Source organism: Thunnus maccoyii, chromosome 2 (assembly GCF_910596095.1).
Source record: "Thunnus maccoyii chromosome 2, fThuMac1.1, whole genome shotgun sequence".
In the NCBI taxonomy this organism is placed as follows: domain Eukaryota; kingdom Metazoa; phylum Chordata; class Actinopteri; order Scombriformes; family Scombridae; genus Thunnus; species Thunnus maccoyii.
Genome location: NC_056534.1, coordinates 31,663,923 through 31,677,485, shown reverse-complemented (window position 1 = coordinate 31,677,485; position 13,563 = coordinate 31,663,923). Strand labels below are relative to the sequence as shown.

The 13,563-nt window shown below is 38.7% G+C and overlaps 1 protein-coding gene across 1 annotated transcript in view; it reads right to left on the bottom strand.

The window, feature by feature from the left end:
• Window positions 1-12,867, bottom strand: part of gcgrb (glucagon receptor b) — a 19,052-nt gene extending 6,185 nt beyond the window's left edge. The window contains exons 1-10 of the mRNA XM_042388623.1: window positions 12,811-12,867; window positions 7,991-8,138; window positions 7,697-7,793; window positions 7,470-7,577; window positions 4,729-4,817; window positions 4,253-4,359; window positions 3,471-3,618; window positions 2,318-2,477; window positions 826-886; window positions 587-656 (exon numbers count right to left, since the gene is read on the bottom strand). Of these exons, the coding sequence (XP_042244557.1) occupies window positions 587-656; window positions 826-886; window positions 2,318-2,477; window positions 3,471-3,618; window positions 4,253-4,359; window positions 4,729-4,817; window positions 7,470-7,577; window positions 7,697-7,793; window positions 7,991-8,138; window positions 12,811-12,851 (1,029 nt within the window). The 5' untranslated portion in view covers window positions 12,852-12,867. The remainder of the gene's footprint in view (window positions 1-586; window positions 657-825; window positions 887-2,317; window positions 2,478-3,470; window positions 3,619-4,252; window positions 4,360-4,728; window positions 4,818-7,469; window positions 7,578-7,696; window positions 7,794-7,990; window positions 8,139-12,810) is intronic.
• Between the last annotated feature and the right edge of the window lie 696 nt (window positions 12,868-13,563).

The following is a 13,563-nucleotide window of genomic DNA, read 5'->3' as shown; positions in this document are numbered from 1 at the left end:
ACGGCAGTAAGAGCTTGACATCATCAGCCATGACATGCTCTCTCTTCTCCATGAGATCTGAAATTGGTCCGGTGCTTGCCTTCGCTTCTGAAATCATTTTTACTTTATAACATTATAATGAAAAGCTACACTTGACTACAGAGTGGCACTCTGTTGACATAGAGTACTTAGCAGGGAGAGATCACATTGTTATTAATGTGCGAGGAGTGATGTTAGGAATTTGTAAAATGATTCATAGTAGCAGAAGATGAGAATCTCAATTGTTAGGTGAGTTGATTTTTTTCTCCCAACACTACAGTACCTCCAGCACATTTTACACCTGCCTAATCCAGATACTGTCACACACACTTTTGATCATTTGGTATCTACCCACAGCAACATCTGTCAAGACACAGTTGGTGAGTGTTACCTGCAGCCTTTGTGTGTGGGTTTTTTTTGTGTGTGTGTGCATCTGTAGCTCGATCACATGCCAGAACACTTAAGACTTGAATATCCGTCATCACATCCATCAGTTATAAACTCTCTAAGAGAAAACATGAGGCCAAGAGACAGACACACTGACAGACAGAAAGATAAACAGTCTTACCAGATAAGCAAACAGTATAGGAGAACGGATGATCCACCAATATCCCATGTTAACATTCCTCTCCCAGCACCTGCACACACACACACACACACTATAACTTACTGCGGTTGTCATTGTGATTCTGATCTTTTTTCACTATAAAAAAACTAAAGCCTCCTCTCTCCTCACTGTCACAGATAAAATATGATAGATATATATTACTGCCTTTCATTTGATGCAAAAAAAAGGACCAAACTTACTCCTCATTCTCATACAGGTATTTCACTGTGATCCATGGCAACACGAATATGAGTGGTGCACCTGAGAATAAGAGAGAATAAAATGTGACTTTTAATGAGTTAAAGGTAAACTTTAGTATTTTTCAACCTGGACCCTATTTTTTCATCTTTTTTGTGTCTAAGTGACTAATGGGGACATCAATTTTTGAAATCAGCTAAATATTCAGCCATAACTTTGAAAATCTTTAAGATAGCACTAAGCTATACTTTCTGTACTGGTAACGGTTATGTACCCCATTGGTCACTTAGACACAAAAAATGGGAAAATAGGGTCCAGGTTGAAAATTTTTTCCCTTTAACAAAAAAAGTAAAGATGGAAAGACTGTTGTCATTTTACCACATAATTGATGACAACACACATAATCCATTTGCTCCTCTAAAGCTCCGTATTTAGCGCACTCAGCTGATGTGTACAATAAATTATTATGATGAAACTGTTTTATTATACCATTACCCAAGATGCATCATTAAACATTGTTTTTTTTTAATCATAATATCAAAATCTCATTATCTCAAGACATCTAATTATATTCTCTTCTTACGCAATGAAGACTTGAAAGCTCTCTAATACAGAAAACTGCGTCCAACCTCGATTTACAGCGAGTAAAATCAAGATAGACCGACACTTGGGACAAATTAGAAATGTGGCAAGACCATGGTTTGTTATCTCCAAACAAGTAGGGGTTTATAAGCCATAATAATGGGAAAACAATGTTTGAGATTTCAAGATAACTATATATTTAAATTGTTATCTCACAATAGCAGATTGAATGCATTATATATTTAAAGATGTTAAAAAAGTGACATTGTGATATCAAGACAACAGGCCTAAAACAATTACGATCAACCACAGCTCTGTGCTTTGTACGTTTTTTAAAAAATAATGTGCCCTGAGGATTCATACATTTTAAATAATATGATATGATAATAAAATCTGCAGTGCCTAAATTAACTTTCTAATTCTGGTTTAGCTGAACAACCTGTCGCAGTGAATTTTAGTTGCTCACGGTCATATATGGCAAACCATATTTATTTTCACCATCTCATGATTATGAATCAAATATCTGATCATCTTCAAATCCGTGGTTTTGTCAGTGGACAAAAGTCTTGATGTGCCTGCTCGTGCATTCACCTTGAGTTGTCATTTCAGAGCCTGTCATGCCACACCTGCCCACTAGATGCCCTCTGAGATATCTGTCATCTCTATGAATCACCTGACTCACCCTGAGAACAGTCACCTGTCTACACAGCTGCTCTGTATTTATTCATTAGTCTGTTTACCCACCTGTTAACCATTCTGGTACCTGACTGACTTCCTGTTGAGGTTTGATGATAAACATAGCCACTGAAGCAGCTGATTACTGATAACCAGTGAGGAACAGTTTAGATCTAAGTGATTAATGAAGCCAGCAGTGTCAGGTTATTATTGATAGATTTCAGTTTTGGTTCTTACCCCAGCCGATGGCCAGGTAAATGTAGAAGTACTTCTTCTCGCTGAACACGGTAATGACCAGCAGGCTGTGCAGGTAGATGCCCTCCACCAGTAGCCAGTAGTTGTTGGCCATTACGCTGTACTGCATCATCACCATGGCACCACGACACCACGTCACAGCCTGACACACATCACAGGACGAGGATAAGGACACAAACAATGAGACAAAACTCCACCGAGATCAAATAAATATAAAAGATAAAGATAAATGTCAAATGGTCTGCTGCAGTTCAGTTCAACAGAGTCCAAATCAGACCACAATACTCGTATCTTGTCTGACGTCAGAGGACAAGGATCACTGTCTAACACACACAGAATAAAACAATATTTGATTCTGGCATCCGCATATATTTTCCCATTTGTTCACCACATTGTCTGTTGAACCACAACATAAGAGCTACCGATCACATTCACAGGACATTTGAATTGCCTATTGCTTATACTCAATGTGGATCGATGCAGATGCAATGCCATTTTATATGAGATACATTTCCCTCCAGTGCAAATGTAGAGCAGTTTGGCAAGAAAGAAACAAGTCAAACTTGAAAACTATGTGAACATTGTTGATTTCCTCTCCCCCTCTGACATCAAACATATCAGTTTCACAATTTTTTTTAGTATTTTTGTGTATTTTCTTTATTAACTATTGATGATATAGTACGTGACTGTCATTACAAATAGAAACATTCTCATTCATTATTCATTTTTCATTCATTCACCTCATTTTTCCAGGGAATGCCACTTGATCCAAACAACAAGAACAATGTTTGTCAAAGCTCCCACTTTATATCAGCTATATGCAGCTTTGATGTGTCTAAGCACACACGATCAATTCCTGATCAGTGCCTTATTAAGCTGTTAATAATGAGTGATGGTTATAGAATTGAAAAATGACATGTATGGGCTGGTATGTCAAAAAAGAGGTTCTGTCATATGTTCTGTCATAGAAAAATGCAGATATTCAAGACTATATGGCATGGTTTCTGTATGTCGTGCAAATTTGTGTCTGTTATTACCGACATTATATTATTATCACAAGATTTTGCTGTCATGCAAAATAGCTGCATATGAGTATTCATAGCAGATGAGGTTGGTGTGGTGTGTTTGCTCTAACCGGTATGTTAACCCAGGCCTGGGTGTTGCTGCTCCTGTGCTCCAGTGTGAGGGTCAGCAGGGCATCTTTAACCAGGATGGATACGGCTCTCAGGATGAAGGAGGCAAACAAGTTCATGTGGATGTTGTTTCTCATACAGTGGAGCTTCCTGTTGCAGAGTGACAGAGCGTGTGATGGCTTTTCACTTTGATGTGCTGTGTTCTCTACTCTGCATGCAGCAGTTGTTCTCCCTTCATTTGTTTCTAGTTTTGTTCTTTTCCATTGAACTCCGTCACTTTCTCCTTCCTTCCTTCCTTTCCTTCCCTCCTTTCTCCCACCATCTTTTTTCCTTACTTTGTTTCCATCATTGGAAACAAAGTTTTCCCTCCTTTTTATGCACCTTTGCATCATTCAGTGCAGTCCTTTCTTTCTTTCTTTCTTTTTCTTTCTGTCTTTTTTCCTTGGATCCCTTTTTCCTTTTTCCCATTGTCTGTTTCCCTCTTCATTCTTTAATTTCTTTCCTTTTTCCTTCCCTTTCCTCCGTCCTTCCTTCGCTCCCTTCTTCGATCTTTCTTTTCTTTGTTTTATCTCTCTCTCCTTTCATTCATTGCTTTCTTTTTCCTGCTCTTTTATTCCGTGTCATCCTTTCCTTCCTGCCTTCCACCCTTCCTTCCTTTCTTTCTTTAATCAGTTGCCTCTTTCCTTTTTCTCATTGTTCATCACTCCTTACTTGCATCCATTCCTTCCCTCTTTCCTTTCATTCTTTTATCCATTCCTCCTATTCATTCCCTTACATGTCCTACCTGAAGGTGATGAGGATTGCCAGGGCCAGTAGCAGAGCTCCCAGAGAGAGCGAGTATCCCACTGTATACATGATCCGAAACTGACTGAGGATGCGGCCATACTGCTGCTGCAGAGCCAACAGGAGAAACAGTCAGTTACATCCATGCATTTCCTTTACACACACACACACACACACACACACATACACACACACACACACACACACACACACAACACACCGTAGATTAGATTTGGCACAAAAGATGTTAAAAGGGTCCAAATGTTTATTATTATTTAGACAGATGGGGGTCATTTTCACACGCTGACTCATTACAGATTGTGTCAAGTAAAAGTGTCAAGTCAGGTACAGTCAAAATATTATCCAACCATCTGCTACTCCGAGCGGCTTCAAACATGAAAACAGTTTGCACACTCACACAATCTCTGGCACAGACATGCACACACAAACACACAGTACAGTATACACACACCTCACCTGCCCAGGGTCGTCCTCACATTCGCTGGTATTCTTTTGTGCCCATCGACCGTCTTTACCGCAGACTCTGTAGACCAGACCCTGCTGGACTGTTCACACAGAGACATGTATTATGAGATTTTATAATTGAATGCCACATTATTCAGAATGCACTGAGCACTGAATGTCCCATTATGGCATGTGTAGTTTATAACTAAATATTAAAGGAGGATAGGTTCACAATTTTTCAAGTTTCTCCTGAAAGAACAGTAAACATTAAACACTGAAACATGTTTTTCTCATTGTAATCATTCCTCCTGTTCATAATGGCCACAAAGAAATCCCTTCATAATGCACTTTCAGTGTGAGTGATGGTGGACAAACTCCACAACCCTACTTCCTTCCAAACTTCAAAATTGTGAACCTATCCTTTAAGTGACATTCTGTATCTGAAACAAAGAAAAATTGTTGAGATGAATGTTCATTTATGATCTTTGTAACAACAGTTGACAAAAAGTTATCAAACCCTATAACTCTACTTTCATTCTGGACCATTTATTGCAGTGAGACAATGCTATTTTATTTTAGTGTACTCTTCAAGCTGGATACCATCATTCACTCATTCATTATTCGGTTTATTCCTGTTAAGGGTCACAGGTGGGTGAAACTCCCATCATATGATGCCAAAGTCTCACCTGACTTTGCAGCTTTCTAAGACAGACTGACCCTCTGTGCTGCAGTGCATTCTTTCGGGTGAAAGCTAGTGAAACAGAGGCTGAAACTGAGAAGTGTTGCAGGAAATCAACTCTATAGTTTCTAACGAGGGCAGAGAAACCCCTGCCAGGCTACCACTCCTCAGGAGATAACAAGTCCACTTTCACACCTAATCAGAGTCTCCAAAGGTCACCTGGAGGAAACCTGAACGTGAAAATAAATGTTCTCCACAGGAAGAGCTGCAGATCAAACCTGGGCCCTTTATGTCATGAACTGACACTGTTGTAATTTCTGAGCTACAAGCTACACTGATGGCAAGAAAGCTCCACAGGACAAATGCGCTGCTCCTAGAGACACAGTGTGAAGTCTTTACACCACTTGCAGGATGATAGTAGAGTGATAATTAACTAATCTTTGGCCTTCACGTCCGATTATTGCTTCATCTGTTCCAAGGAAAACTCTGCACACTCTACTCAAAACAACATTCATCCAATAGATGTCATATTCTTTCATCCCACTCAAAGGCAAGGACATGTGACAAGCTGTGAAAAGAACTTTCTGTTTGAATAAAGGCACTTCAGAGAGCTCTTTCTATCTGAGGTTTCACTCTCATGTCTTGTCACTGGATGGGTGCTGCATCCTTGCGTTTCTGAAATGAACTGATGTCAATACTTCAATGCAACAAGTGGGCCTACTGAACAGTCATTCAACACTTCTCATGCAGGTGCCCTGAAGAGGAGGTGAGCTCTTTATGTTATGTGATAAATTCAACACAATGCTCTGACAGTTAATACATTTATTAATTCAATATGCCAGTGTTACATTTCTAAAAAAATAAATAAATAAAGCAACAGCACAACGACAAGACAATTTATGTATTCACAATGGCAGATGTTTCCATGAATGTCTGTCCACAGTGTCCCTTTTGAAGTGTCAGTTCAAACCACAGGAGTTTTTCTGCTGCTGAATGTCACGTGTTTTAGTGGCAGAGAGGAAATATATTCCAAACAAGACTTATTTATCTCAAAAAACAAAACATATCAGTCATCTGCCGAGCAGTGAAGAAATACTGTGAGACAGAAAATTGTGTTTATTAGACGATGAAAAGACCACACAGACAGTCTGAAAAATGCTAAAGATCAGAGAAAATCTCTCTATGATCCAAAACTGGCTTCTTCCAGCAACACGACGGGACAGTGTAAGTACATGATAGAAAAACACAGAGAAGGAGTTCATTTCGTTTGCAACGTTGCCTCTACTTCTTCCTCATGATGACAACAGATTGTTCACACATGCCCACAAACAGCCGTCCGTTGGTAGCCGTTGTTGCTGAGGTTGTTCTATGGGTTGTTCACGTTATTTACTTGCATATTTCATATTGAATTTGGGCTAAAACTTATAGGGATATATTTAGGATGTTTATATTTTGCATAAAGAACGAGAAAAAGAAGCGAAATCCGACTACTACTGTTTATGGGCAGCTTATGGAAAGCTGGCCAATAAGGATAGAGTGGGCTCACTGGGAGGGGGGCCTTAAACAGACAGGAGCTAAAACGGCCTGTTTCAGACAGATACTGAACTGAGGGGCTGCATAAAGGGCCAGTATAAGATAAATAAGGAGTTTTTCTTTTACTGTAAATCATGCAAAGATATTCCAGCAGAGCTCCAGAATAAAAATATAGACCTTGAATTCTGAATGAGACGTCCCCTTTAAGTGACTTTTCTTTTTTGTTGGTTATTTTGACTTTATGAATTACTGTATTTGTACTTAAAAGTGAAAATACATTGACAGATAATATATGTGCTGACCTTTTTTTATTCATGATGTTTATTATATTTATTGTACTGTCTTGACTCGTCAGACTGTGAGGTGTGGTTGAAAACTTAAAAAAAAAAAGGTTGGGAGTGGATCTTTACACACATTATAATTGTTTTGTATTCTGGCCACCACTGAACTTTCAACACTTATGTTTTTAAACTTACAGTGAATGTGAATATGTGTTGCATAATTATGCAAAACTATATGCAAAAAACTTTCACAGACAGACCTTTACGATACCATGGCAGGAACCATGGGCAAGAGACATTGACAGTGGTTCCTGGGAGTCCATCAGGCCAGCAGGCATACTGGTCAAAGGTCCTGTTACACACCAGCCCTGCAGCAGAGAGCAGAGAGTGTGATCTGTGAAACCTGTGCTCAGAGCCTACTGTAGGTTTATTCTGCTGCATGCATCTTGTTCAGATATGAGCTCACGCTGCGAGGAGAGGGGCTCACCTGTGGCGGGGGGCGTGGCGTTGATGTAGTCCAGGCACTGGTTCCTGTAGCTGCTCCACTGCTCCTTCAGAAGCTCCAGGGAGTTAGTAGAGGAGACCTGCGGGAGGACCAAACATCCTGAAGTTTCATGTTATAATGTGAAAATCCACACACACTATTTACGTCAGTCTCCATCCCGCTTTTCGTTTGGTTTGTTGACTGTCAGTGACAATCAGTGGTTTTTGAGAAAGATGTCAGAGGATCAAAGACAGTCTGTGAAAGAGAGAAAGATGTGAGAGATTTTAGGAGTCATACCTTTGTGCAGCTGCAGAGCATGAGCAAGGCCAAGAGGAGACACACCTGGGACATCCCACTGATGCTGGGAGGATGGGGGTTGGTGGGGACCAGAACACAGAGGAGGCCCAACACATGAGGCGGTCTCAGCCCTATCTCACCGTGTGGCCTACAAACATGGTATGGAGAAGCATGTTAATGGGGAGACATGTGTGTGTGTTTGTGTGTGTGATGGGGGTTGTTTGAACTGCAACTGAAAGAGAGATGGAGTGAAACAACAAAGACATCGAGAATCAATGAACAGAAAAAAAACAACTCTCAGTGATACACTGACAGCCTCTTGCTCACACACACACACAGATAGATAGAGAGAGAGAGAGAGAGGGAGAAAACAGCACACAAATGACAATGAAAACCACATAGCTCCACAAATTTAAAAAGGTTGAATAATTTCTTATCCATTAGAAAAGCTCATGGGATACCTCAACTAAAGTGAAAATCACCATCACAAATCATCATTTGAGTTTTCCACACAAATGGAATAAATGTCTTATTTTGTCAGTTCATAACTCAAAGTCAATTTACTATCATGTATGACAAAAAAAGGCATTAAGAGAAGGAAATATCTGTCTCTCACTCTGGCTCCATATGCATTTCTATTTTATTTAGATGACGTTTCGGCCCTCTTCAAGAATCCCTCCTGGAAAGTCAAACATCCAACTTATCTCCTCTTGGAGTGAGTGATACCTTCTCAGTACCAATATATCTTAGAGAGGATATAGAATGATTAAATTCAACAAAATGTGCTGCTACTGGATATTTCATGTTTTTGCATCTAATAGCACTTCTATGTTCAGCAATACAAGTTTTTCGGTGCTCTACTCGTCTTTCCAACATATGACTTTCCACAAGGGCAAGCTACAAGATAAATGACCGACTTAGTGTGACATGAAACTCCTTTTATAGAGATCTCTTTACCTGCTTGAAGATGTTAAAACTGTTACAACAGTAAGTATAATTACATTGACTACAACAACCACAGCGACGGTTGCCCTTGGGGATAGAGGTGCAAAAGTAGCTTTGGCTGGTACTGATTAAAGAGGAGGTAAATATGAGTGTACTAGGTGGTCTCTCAGGTTTTTACCTCTTTTATATACCATGAGAAATTGTTCTTTGAATACACCACTGAGTTGAGATTCAAGTATATGCAAATGTTTTGTTATTATTCCCCCAGTTCTGAGTTGTAAACATAATACCAGGGCAGAGACAGATGTTGTAAACATTCGGTGCTTAGCCCAAACCATTTTTTTCCCATTTATGGCAGCTATATACACTATTTTTGAAGCAATTTGAGATAATAGAATGCCTAAAAATCTATATATCATTAGGAAAAACCACTATAGTTGCACAGGAAAAAAAAAATCATCCTGTAGAGTCTACATCCTATTTTGTATCTAATTGTTGTCTGACTTCATAACACAACAAATGTTGAGGATGACTAATTTTCACTCCTGCCACCTAAAAAGAGGCAAAAATTGTCTGATACAAATATTGCTAACTATTTTTAAGTTACATAACATAGGTAGGGTAGGAATTTGGTGTAAGATTTGTTATACTATGCTGGTGTAGAGTTTACAGATGAATGTTAAGCTGACAAATCTGCTACATTTGAATCAATGCCATAATAGTCTGGGCTGCTCTATTAGCAAATCAAGGATCCCCAACAATGCCAAGTAAATGTAGTCTTCAATACTCTGAATTGAATATTAGGCCAACAGAAGAACATTTACTCAAATTATATTAGATTTATTTAGCAAATAGCATAGAAGGATAAACAACATATGTTATTATCTTAATGTACTTTATTTGATCTACTCCTGGTCACTCTGTTCTCCTTTCCTCCTCTTCTTAACTTCTCTCACTCTTTCAACTGCCCTCATTTATCCCTGGAAATGTCCTCCACTGAAAGAAGAAAATATAAAACAAAAATAAAGTATTAAGATTTCTAATCATAAACTTTAAATGCATTCTCTTACATCTGCTCCTGGCACCTCTGCTCCCCTTTACTCACTCTTCCTCTTCACCTGTTTTCCCCACAAGTTTTCACATTTCATTTTCTATTCTCTCCTTCATTTGTTTCCTCACTGTCTCTTTCACTCCTCCCTTTCTTCTCTCTTCCTCACTTCTCAAATCCAGACTTCCACATCTGTCTTCTTCCCACCAATTCTCCACTCCTCTCCTCCTGGCTCTTCATCACACATTTTTCTCCTCTCTCATTTCTGCTTTTCACTCCTTTTTCACTCCCCTCATCATTTCTCCTCATCTTATCCTGTTTCCTCTTCTATTCCATAGGTTTCTCTACGGATGTATTATACTGTAGGAGCTGGATACGGCACCGCTGCTCAGCCTTACAGCTTTATAGCCTTACAGCCAATTCCCTTCAAACAACAAAGGCTTGTTTTATTTACCCTCATCATGACTTCAAGGAGATATATTCTTATGGAAGAGGTACCTGGCTGATGTGTTTTGTTTGTTCAAAGGGTCCAAGACCCAGCTAGAGTCATTTTTTACATACCTCAACTCATATTCTGAATTTCTGTCATTTATTATGGATCAATGCATCAGTTTTCTAAATTTATGGATCAGAGAGAGAATAATTACTTGTATATAGATCTGTTCAGAAAACCTACTGCCAGAAATACTTTACTAAGGGCAGACTCTGATCATCCCTTACTGCTAAAAAATAGTCTCCCTTTTAGTCAGTTTTGCAGATTAAAACAAATTTGCTAGAAAACTGATGATTTTGACAGGTATATGAGTGAAATGGAAAACGAATTTCAACGAAGTGGATACAAGAAATCTGTCATAAATGGTGCTGCCACTAAAATAAAAGACAGATCTAGGTCTGATCGCTTAAAAATAAACCTACAGTGAAATCAAATGATCGTATGTTTATAACATCTAAGGGTCCAGAACAGATAAAGGAAATAATAACGAAACATTGGCACATACTTGAATCTGATTCTCAACTCAGTGGTGTATTCAAAGAACGACCTCTCATGGTATATAAAAGAGGTAAAAACCTGAGAGACATCTGGTGCACACATACTTACCTCCTCTTCAGTCGGTATCAGCCCAAGCTACTCTAACACCTCGATCCCCAAGTGCAACTGTTGCTGTGGTTGTTGTAGTCAGTGTAACCATACTCACTGCTGCAACAGTTTTAAACATCCTCATACAGGTAAAGAAATCCCTATAAAAGGAGTTATTTCATGTCACACTAAATCTAATTTATCTTATCAGTTGCCCTTGTGGTATAAGTCATATGTTGTAAAGACTTGAAAACTCATATTACCGAACATAGCAGCACTATTAGATGCAAAAACATGAATTATCCAGTAGTAACACATTTTGTTGAATGTAATCATTCCATTTCCTCTCTAAGATATATTGGTATTGAGAAGGTATCACTCCCTCAGGAGGAGGTTAGTTGGATGTTTTACTTTCCAGGAGGGAACGCTATTGGATACTGTCACCCCATGGATTAAATATAGATTAAATATAGATTATGACTTGAAGTGTTTTCTGTAATGTACCTCTGTTTATTGGATATTCACATTAAGTTGTTAACTTTTTCTGTATATATATATATTAGAAATCCATTCAAAATTAATGTATTTTTAACATTTTTAAATATACTTAACCAAAGAACTGTAATGTAAAATTTAATTTTACAGTTTTGCATATGGAGCCAGAGTGTGAGACACTTCTTTCCTACTCTCAAGTCTACTTCCAGTGATCAGCACCTCACTACAACCCCTGGTGTGTGTTACTTTTCCATTACAAAGAAAAGCATTAAATCAGCAAAATTTTTTGGCATATTTGCTTGAAAATGACTAAAATGCAAACAAACTGTGTATTGTGCATAAATACACATGAATGCACTGCACATTTATCTGTGAATGTATTGCAAAATCACCACACAAAAGCATCAATCATGGTAAGACAGTAGTGGGAAGTGGATCAGAGGAGAGGATGGTGAGATTTCCTCACATTAATCAACTCCTACCAGCATGTTTGTCTGTGCTTACAGCTGCAAATTTTTAGGTCCCTGCCTCCCGCCTTGGTTACTCTCTTACATTTTTAGAGTCTGTGAATGAGATCTATAACACAAACCCCCTTAAAATGGCTTGAAGTGTTTGTGTGAATGTGTGTTGATTTCCACAGCAGGTGCATTTCCTGGGGTGTCAGTTGACCAGTCTTCACCAACGAAGTTGGAGAACAAAACGAAATCTGAAACGTTTCTGCAAAAAACACCTTGACCGTGGAAACATTTTTGGCTAAAACGTTTCAAATTCCATTCTGTTCCAGTCTCTCCAGCCGTGTTTGTGTGTTTTCTGTATGTATTTGTGTTTGTATCCATGACGCTGCATTGCTGTACCTGACAAAGACCTAAGCCAAACATTGATAGCCTGACATGTTATCACAGCACACAGATGGTCACCTTCATTTTGAAAGGACTACAGAGCAAACAACAATTCGGGAAAATGCTGCTGTGTTTTCTTCCTGCAACAGGCCTTTTATCTTGTGTTGTTAAAGTAATAATAACCTTCCTGTTTATGGCCACATGCTGCTCTCATCGACTGAGCAGCAAAACCAACAGAGACCAGATGGACAGACAGACAGTTTACACACTCCTGCAGCCAGATTTTCATGTAATCTGCATGTTTGGTAACAATCTGAGAGATTAAACTTCCACGACAAAATAAATTTATGATGAAATCCGCTGAGGAATTTATTGGCGAATTATGTAAACATGAATATGAATCAGAGGATGTTACCTTATTATGGCAGCTATGGAATCAGGTACCCTAGAATGCATCCGATGGGTCAAACAATAAGTGCTTTCAGTCCTGTCCCTCTGGCATCCAAAGGTCTTGCTTTGTTCAATCTGTTAGATCATGTTTCAAAGGATAAGTGTGGTGATATTCTATATTTTTCTTATTCTCAGCAAATCCCATGACAAGATAAGGTAACACAATGTATTTCAACTAAAGAACCATTAAAAAGTCAGGACTCCATTCAACTATCCTAATTACACCTGGCTTTAAAATGTGATCCGTGTCTGGATATTTTAGGTGGATGAGGAAAAACATGTTAATGCAGTGTAAATGCACTCAGAACACAATGCGATTGGGATGTGATCGAATCGGCCAAACCATATTGAGATGTTGTCAAGCTCACATTCATAAGATAGAAATCAACCCAGTAAGTTGAAAGGTCTCCTCAGAATTTATTAGTCTCTTTGGGCAGAGGGTCAACAGTCCGTCAGACAAGAGGTAATGCTGATTGGGAAGTATACAGGCAGCTGAGAAATATGAGCAAGACACAAACCTGCAATGCAACATGTAATGACTATAAAGAATGTTTTACTGTAAGTAAAGAAATTCAAAATCAAAACCATTATTAATACATCAGAAAAACATCCTATTAATCAAATAAGAGTTTCCAATACAATGCAACATGACTCTTTATCTATTGCTCAAGCATTTAATCAGCATTTCTCCTCTGTCTGTTTTACCTGATTCTTACCT